The following is an 8,810-nucleotide window of genomic DNA, read 5'->3' as shown; positions in this document are numbered from 1 at the left end:
CTAGCAATATAAATAATAATTATAAGAGAGCTTATATAGAACTTAATTTTTTTTTTTTTTTTTTTTTTTACATGATATAGAACTTATTTTTTCAAGTAGGTAACTGGGCAACTTAAAACGTATTTGGGTTGGTGAGTTTTACATACACTCTCTCACAATTACTAATAATATGAACAGTAAATTGCAAGCAATGTACGAAAACTGTCACACTAGTTTAGTAATTTGCAAGGGTTTATAATAAAAGCCCTAAACATTCCACGTGACAAGCACGTGATTAATAGTTTTTAAGTGTGCGTAGTAGTAATGGAAGTTTACCATACAAAAGCAGCAGTTAAAATTGACATTTAACTGCCGTTTTTAGAGAAAGAGAAGCTGCCTACGCTCGTAGATTCATAAATCCTACGTATAAAAGGCTTTGCCATCCCTTTCAATACATCGGCCTTGTGAACCTGCCTACTCTCTTTCTCGGATAAGATCTGAAGAATATCAGACGCAGAGTGACCCCACTTCCAACAAATTCTAATAAATATTACCTTCAAAACTTGCCACTACGACAAAACATTAAAATCAAAGCAAAACAACAACCCATTAGTATTTGTGAAATTTTAGGACTTGGGTTGTTCTCAAATTGTTTATTTGAATTGATTTTTCAATTAATTAAAAGCACCCATTTTTAGCTGTCAATTTGGTAAATTATAGAACTTTGCGTGGCTACAATTTTTCTGCCGAAGATCGAAAGCTCTGTTTTGTTCTATTGGTGAGGGGCCAGTACTCAATATAGAGTCTAGAGGATCAAATTCGATTATTGGTCTAGATCAAATTCGATTATTGGGATTGCAGAGGCGGCAACCAGAGGATGAAAATATTCGCGGTGAGTTTCCCTGGGAATTAAGTAAATTTTTGTGGTTTTGTATGTTTCTATGGTTGTCTTTGAGAGAGAGAGTTTTGTCTGTTTGTATGACGCGGGTTATTTGTCGCATGTCGCCGGCAATTTTGTTGTAATCTGTGGGGTTTTATTTTGTTTCTTTGATGTCTGATCAGATGGTTAGAACTACAATTTGTTTGGTTTGATCTTCGCTGAATTGCAGTTTCAGCAATAACAAATAAAAAGAGGAATTTGTAAATTCTTTCTCTAGTGTCTAGTTGCTCTGGTGGTGAAGAGGTATGTTTCTCTGTAGGTGATATTTAATTTTTGTTCATATTGTTGGGGTTTTTCTTGTTTGTATTGCATGGTATCAGTATGTAGTGAGTTGAGTTTGATGTGATGTTTACTTCACCTAAAATTGGGTGTGAATCAGTATGGGACCATATTGTTCGGCTTCTGCCATGAATATTTGTGGGGTTTCACATTTTTGTTCTTTGGATTTTTCTCTAGTATGTTTCTGTCTTCTTATCCCTTCTTTATCTTTTCTTTCTGCCTCTGGTTTGGTGGTTGTTCCTCCGTTGGCCTCTGCTTTGCTTAATTAATTGTTGGCTGTTCAATGTTCAATTCCTACAGAAAGTAAAAAGTTGTCATCTAAAGGTTATGTTCTTCTGTTCAAGCCCTTTATCTTGATACGTTTCATATTTAATTGGGTTTGGTCTGCTCGCTCCTTTTTTTTTTTTTTTTTTTTTCTCTTCTTTTAGGTATCCTGTCTTTCTGAACTGGGTTTCTGACATTATATTAGAAAAGTTTTTATTTTTATTTTTATTTTATTTATTTTCTTCATGTAGATTCTTCTGTTCATCTCTTTTCTATTAGAAATTCGTACTCCCGATCCCTTCTCTCTTGCATACTGATCTCTTGCATACTGATTGGGTTTCTGCTTTCTTGTCTTTGTTGGTTTTCCAGTGTCCAAATTATGCTGTGTAAATTGCTTTGTGATGACTTGATTCACATTGACATGGCCACGGCTGTTCTTTCATCGCTTGAGTTTCATTTGTATGAATCATCACAAATCATAAACTCTATTAAAGTGGAAGGATTTCACTGAGGATTAAACTCTTCAGGGTCATGGAGAATTCTTATGAGATGTCTAATGGAAATGGGCCAACCGACAATGGCCACATGGTTATGAGGAACTCTTCTTATCAACCCTGCGTCAAGGTTTCTCTACACTGGCTTGATTTGAGAGTTTTTTATGTTAGAGTTAGCAAATGTGAGATTGATGATTCCACTCCTGAGTACCTCACCCTAAACCATATTCCACTCAACCGTGATACACTTCTTGAAGTCAATGGTGTTAGAACAAGCATATATTCTGATGGGGTGTCCACCCTTCTTAGAAGGGATCGATGCGATAAGAAGTCCGAAGAAGCTACTTTTGTGAGCACTGATAGTATCAGGATGACAGGAAGTGTGAAGTTTGAGGTATTTGATAAGGATGTTCTCATGTTATCTGGGGTTTTAGAATTGTGCAATAGTAATGGTTTTGTCAAAGAGCCGTACAATCCAGGCCAGGGATGGAGCATGAATTGTGAATCTGATGTGACTGTTGGCACTGGCTTCTTTAAGGGGAAGCAAATGTTGGGGCCGGAGTTGGCTTCACCTACAATTGAGGTCTACATTGCAGGGTCCTTTTCAGGCACTCCAATTATCTTAACAAAGACTTTACAGCTTAGTCATCGAAAAAAGCATATGAGGAAGAGCACATTGAATTCAATACCTGAGTATGAGGCAACTGAAGGCCAGAAAGATGCTCCTTCTAGGCTTGCTTTGCAGGTATCCTTTTGCTAATCTAATTCTGTTAGTTGAAGGGTTTAATGGGATTCTTTTTTGAGATTTAGATGTTCTGTTCATCTCTTATGTAAGTGTTGCACTAGCCCTGCTCATGTTTGATCCCATGTTTGCTGCCTAAATGTTCGCTTACTTGTAGTATTTCTTGTTGAATAAAGTATTGGACAGGCATATACATTCTTATCCTAGACAGTTCAGAAGGATAGGTACTGGCATATGTTTTGAAGCTATGAATTAATAGGATGCTACCCTTTTGTTATGTGTTACATTATTTTAGCAACTTACTAGAATTTGAAAGAGCTGTATAATAGAAATATCTTTTATCCTATTTTCTGCAGTCTTTCATGGCTTTTCTAGGTAATATGTGTACAGACACAAATGATAATGCAAGTTGTATGTCCTTTTAGACACCCAGACCCTGGACTTGAAACAGTGGAGATTTTTTGTTTTGTTTTTTAATATCACCTTGAATTCAATCACTTTTTATAGATTGTAGTTTGCTCATGGTGTAGATATGCTTGATTCCTCATGTTGCTTTCTTTCCACCAGCACCTGCTAAAGCTTGCCATAAACAATATCCAATGACCACCTGCTTTGTTAAGGAGTCAAATGATGCTAACCCCAGAAAGAAGTTTTATGGAGTCTTTGGAACGTTATCTGGTGAACTTATCTTTTGGATTGTACTGCATTGTATTCAGATAATTGCAGGATATACTTCTATGGATATGGATGGATTATGCTAATATTCTTCCTCTATCTGCTAAATCCAATATCTTTTCGACCCCCTCTGTGCTGCACTGTCTGAGTTGCCACAGTTGTGAATTTCATTTGTATATCAGCTGATCTACACAGTTTTCTCTGTTTAGATATATGTTGCCTCTTAAACACACTTGCACTTCTCTGGGGTACCTCACAATTCTCAAGTACTCTGACGGTTGGGTACGTACAAGATATTCCAACTCCACAGGCACTTTATTTCACAGTGATGACCGCTTACACAATCTCTTCTCTGTCCTTCTCTTGATTAGTTGAAGTCAACTGGAGGGTTGCTTTTGTGTCTAGTTGTTGCAATAGCCCAAACGTGGCAATACTTGATATTGTTATTGCAGCTAGAGATTTGATTTATTGCCTTTCATGCAGTTTTCGTAATTTTGTTAGCATACTGGGGAACATTTGTCTCATATGGTTGGTATTTTACTTGGGAAACTAGCAAATATTTCTTCAACAAGTATATTTTTATGCTTGCTTACACTCTACTTTGCTACTAAATTTTGCTTTACTAACCTAGCATCCTGCTTGGTTTTCATTGAATTTGCAGATGTCAGAATTCCCAAACCACAAACCAGAAAACGAAGACGACTACAACAACCTATACTCCGGGACAGCGTATTTTGAAGGTGAAGATGGAGAGCTTTCATGGTTCAATGCTGGGGTGAGGGTGGGTGTCGGTATCGGCCTTAGCGTTTGTCTTGGAATTGGAATTGGAGTGGGCTTGCTTGTTCGAACATACCAAGGCACCACCAGCAACTTCAGAAGGAGGCGACTGTAATCCTGGCTTTCCCTGTTTTCCCATCTTGCCAAATTCAACTTTCCCATGATCCAAAGACAGCTAACTTGATGGTACTTCTTGCATGTCCCTGTTGTCAATGAGGAGGCTCATGTAGTTTGCAATTAAGTGCAGGAAATGCATGAGTTCAAGCATTTCTTGGCCTCTATTGGGACTAAACCTTTCATCTGATATAAAAGGACCATTCGTTTCAAATGTACAACAATAAAAGCAGGAAACCTCTCGGCATCTCTTGCACTTGATTTTGTAGGGAATGATCTTGTTAGTGTGTTCAGATCCTCATCTAGCTACTGCTTTCTGCTGCGGCCTTCTGTATCTGTGAAGTTCTGCTTTTGTTTTGTAAGGTGTTGATTGCAGTAGTGTTTGATAATGGAAGAAGTGTAGATCCCTTCATGACTCCAACTTGTGTCTTCGTACCTATTTTGTTTTGTTGCCTTCGCATAATTATTGACAATACTGCCATGATTCTAGTTTTAGGCTACTAGTAATCAATGGCAGAGCTAGGAAATGTGTGCTCGTGTAAACATAAATATACATATGTGGAGGCTATGAAATGCTATTTAGTAGACTGTTATACGATTATCATATAATTTGACGGTACAGTTGTAAAAATTAGCATTCAGATAAGTACTTGTAAAAAAAAACTAATGGTTGATTTTTATTGTTATGTTATTATAACTATATAACAGTCTATTAATAGTAATGCTATATATATCACTCCATTATTCCTCGTCACCTCTAAGCGTACGTAGAAACTTTTACAACTTGCCAACATGTGATTAGAGTTACTTTAGCCACTAAAAAAATATTCTTTTAATTACGTGCCCAATATGTGTCAACTAGTTGTAAGTCTAGCATTTTTCTTAAATTAAAATCTGTTGTGAAACTATATTAATGTAACGGTTGCTTGTCTAAACAACTAATAACTGGGCGGCAAGACAATGTATCACAAATGTAAGTTTACTTATTATGAGTGACATAATATAAATTGCAGTAAACAATATCAAACTGAAGGACATATTTTGTTGATTATGAAAGTGTTTGAAAAGTAACAATATAATTTTTTTTTTTTTTTTTTTTTTTTTAAAAATGAAGTAAAGACATAATCATAACGTAGGAGAGGGTTATCTTATAATCATGAAAAGCTAATACGAAAAAATAAATAAATAAATAAAAAGCAAAGCTAGAGGGAGGCAATCTAGAATTTTAGAGGCTAAATATAGTGAAAATATTACTACAAAGAAGGAATTCACAAGCCCCTCCCTCCCACTACATATGGGTTGTCACAAAAGTGCAGAGGAGAGAAACAAAGGGGCATGGATGAAACTGATTCTCAAGGATAGAAGGTCCCAATCATTCCAAAGCGTTCCACCCAAAAATCGAAATGGGATAGGCAAAGAGACCCCATAGTGGTTGCCTGGCCAATGGCCACGTATCGGCAGCCATCACATGGCTTGGAGGCATTACTGCCAAGCTGTGTGGAGAAACAAACAAAATTAAACTAGGATTACTTTTACTCTTTTAACTTCAAATACATAAATCCAAAGTGGTCTTTGTTTCTTATTTTAATAATTACATCAACAACGGCTCTATTATTTTACTTGAAAATCAAACGTAGTCAGGAAAACGATCAGAAAGATACTAGGGAAGATATCAAAGGCAATCAGGCTTGCTTCTGTTTGCAGAGGTGGAAAGATCCTAGTTTTTATGTACACAGTCCACACGATGTTCTGAGCATCTGAACACTGGTTAATAACTTAATATGCACAATATTGACAGAAAAGGCTAAATCTCTGTAATGACAGCAGCACCATGGCACAACGGTTATCTACAACCACAGCATAAACACCAGTACTTTCTAAAAGAAGTTTTCGGTCTGTGGAGGTCGGGCTGTGCGCCGGAACCAGGTGTCGAATGCTGCAAACAAGTGTGGGCAATCTTCAACATTTCGGGTTGAGAAGCTGAGACACTGCTGCAACAACTCCTGTGCATCTGACATGGGCAGCGTCGAGATTATTCTCAGGAATGTCTCCTCCAATTCCAGGTAGAGTGATTTGTTACTGGGGGACATGGGCGAGACATTATCCTTGCACACTATAAGAACAGGAAGCCAATCTTTCACAAGCTTCCTTCTAACCTGAAGAACAAGAAAACACTTTACTTTCAATTTAATTAATGCATCTAACTGCCATCTTTTGAGTTTATATACACCGAGTAGCATCAGATCAAAGGTCTTGGGGATTTTCAGATAACGCAAAGATTCTGTTTCAACAATCTAAAAACCTCCACCCTGAGGTTAATACATGTCTACTGACAAAAACTGTTAATAATTAAGGGGAAGACCAGGAGGGAAATGGACTTAAAGGAGACAAACCTTACAGGGATGGCAAACAATGAAATAACTTTCACATGAGAATGCAAATTCTTAGGGATTTAGCTCATCAAACTAATTTTGTAGCTTAACTTGCATCCTTCCAAATCTTCGCTTTTTAGAATTTAGATTTAGCCTCTTGTTATTATTTGCCAAATACTTTTCCCTTAAGAAAAACGGCACAAGAGTTGGGAGCCAAATCTAGTTCCCCAACTCATCAACTTACCAGGGAAAGAACAAATCATTAAAAATGCGCATGAGAATTACATGCTTTAAGAATACACGTTAGTTTAATAAATTGAGTTGGAGCCAGTTTCGAGGAAAACTGTGTCATCAGCAAAAGGCTATGAAGCCGATCCATGGTGACAATGTCAAAGTTGACAGTCAAGAAAACATAAAAATATGCTCAGAAAATAGGGCACTGAACACTGCTTATACAGCATAAGTCATTACCGATATGATACATGATAAGTATTATCATCAATGTTTAAAGCGATTCAAATAGATTAATGAGACCTCCCATTTCCAATTTTCCCATGTTTCACCCAAATCTAAGAACCCAAGATCCAGCACCGGCTATCTAGACCCGCATAACTATTTTAGAGAACAAAGTCGTTGTAGGCCTGTAGCTCATAATTTTAACCTAAATCATTGGCTTCATCAAATCATGTGGGACAAGCCCAGATGGATTAAACCTACAAATACCCAAATATCTCACATAGGTAAATCACTGCATATATTCAACATCTACCAAAATATATTAACAAACTTAACCTGATCCCACATTACTAACGTATTTTACAACCATTCCAACAATTTGCTGAGACCCCATTCTTAATCCGTTTGTCTTTCCATAAATGTAATCCAAAAGCATGCTAGTTCATCAATCCAACCGTGCAACGCGGTAATGAATGATCAACCAATATCAAAATGTGTACTTTGTATATAATAGATGCAACAAGCTCAAGCTAATTCTCAAGCAAAATACCTGTCTGGTGGCCAAAATGGTGCCTGCCGCGACCGCATTGGCGAGCTTAAAGGTGCATCTGAGCACAACAGCCGGCAACCCGGGCACGATGTTCCGCCACGCATCATCACGAAACGCCCTCTGCAAATCGGCTGTGAAGGACGCCTGGTCGCTCCACTCCTTGACGGCCGCATCGGCCACCCTCAGCTCGATCATGCGCTCCACCAGCCACAGCAAATGCTTGCCATTCGTCAAGGCCGTATGCAGATTCAGCCTCTGTATTGCTTCTGTCTCGTTGTGGTCCCCTCTGAAGTCCGGGCTTGAATACTCCTCCAAGGACTCCTTCACGACCTTGAGGCTCGTCTCGAAGGCCCTCTCCAGGACCCTCTTGGCCGAGTCCCTCGACGAGAAGTCTCTCAAAAGCTTCGCCACGAAGGCTTTCACGAACGCCATGTTTGGGTAATTATGGATCGCCGAAGAGACCAGCCCGTGCAGCATTTCCTCGCACGAGTCGTTTCGCCCGGGCAAAACCCTAGCGAGGAGTTCTTTACTCTCTTCCTCTTTCAAAAATGGGATTAGGTTTAACACCCGGTTCTCTTCGTCCTCGGTCCACGGCACCGCCTCGAGGAATTGGACGCAGGATTTGACGCAGTCTTCGAAGAGAAGCTCCAAGGCGATGGGGAGGAGATCGAGCGCGGTGGAGGCGCTATCAATTGAACAGAAGTGATCGGAACTGTAGAGGAGCTGGAGCACGGTTAGGTGGCACTGGAGGGACCCAGGGGTGGGTGGGACCCCCAGGTTGAGCTTGAACGGCGTCGGATTCAAACCTGGCTCGTGTGGTTGCCATCGGTCGGATAGGAGGGCGGAGAAGTATTTGGAGCGGTGGAGCACGTGGGAGTGAAGGTAGATCTCAACGTCGTCGCATTGCTCGTTTTGGTTGTTGGATGAGGAGGAGTCATCGGAGTCTGGAGCGATGGATGTTGGGTCCACGAAGAGGCGGAGGATGACGTCGGCTGTGGAGGGGTCGTTGAAGAACACGCTCGCTGTGCTGGCGGTGGGTGACACGCGATGCCGCTTTTTAGTGTTCCCTATCATTGTTTCTGTGAGGAGGTTTGGGATCTGGGGTTAAGAGAGGAGAGAGGAGAAGATCAGAAGAAGCAAGGGAGGTTTAGGCCAGGCCGCGAGAAGA

At 39.6% G+C, this 8,810-nt stretch overlaps 2 protein-coding genes across 5 annotated transcripts; one reads left to right on the top strand and one right to left on the bottom strand.

The window, feature by feature from the left end:
* The first annotated feature begins 512 nt into the window (after positions 1–512).
* Positions 513–4,879, top strand: LOC132183588 (uncharacterized protein At1g01500-like). 4 transcript variants are annotated; one of them, XM_059596953.1, is made up of 3 exons: positions 513–871; positions 1,990–2,701; positions 4,035–4,879. In XM_059596953.1, the coding sequence occupies exons 2-3, from the start codon at positions 1,994–1,996 to the stop codon at positions 4,263–4,265; spliced, it is 939 nt and encodes a 312-aa protein (XP_059452936.1). In that variant the 5' UTR covers positions 513–871; positions 1,990–1,993; the 3' UTR covers positions 4,266–4,879. The 4 variants fall into 4 exon arrangements, with proteins under 4 accessions (XP_059452936.1, XP_059452909.1, XP_059452927.1 ...); XM_059596926.1 differs by having other exon boundaries at positions 515–871; positions 1,832–2,701; XM_059596944.1 differs by lacking the exon at positions 513–871 and adding an exon at positions 918–1,162 and having other exon boundaries at positions 1,832–2,701.
* Positions 4,880–5,819: 940 nt separating this feature from the next.
* LOC132185312 (BTB/POZ domain-containing protein At3g05675-like) lies at positions 5,820–8,810 on the bottom strand. The gene is made up of 2 exons (XM_059599105.1): positions 7,643–8,810; positions 5,820–6,420 (listed from the first exon to the last, which is right to left on the bottom strand). The coding sequence occupies exons 1-2, from the start codon at positions 8,714–8,716 to the stop codon at positions 6,142–6,144; spliced, it is 1,353 nt and encodes a 450-aa protein (XP_059455088.1). The 5' UTR covers positions 8,717–8,810; the 3' UTR covers positions 5,820–6,141.

Source organism: Corylus avellana, chromosome ca1 (genome assembly GCF_901000735.1).
Source record: "Corylus avellana chromosome ca1, CavTom2PMs-1.0".
Classification (NCBI taxonomy): Eukaryota; Viridiplantae; Streptophyta; class Magnoliopsida; order Fagales; family Betulaceae; genus Corylus; species Corylus avellana.
Note: the sequence above shows the minus strand (reverse complement) of the source record. Positions and strands in the feature narration are given on the sequence as shown.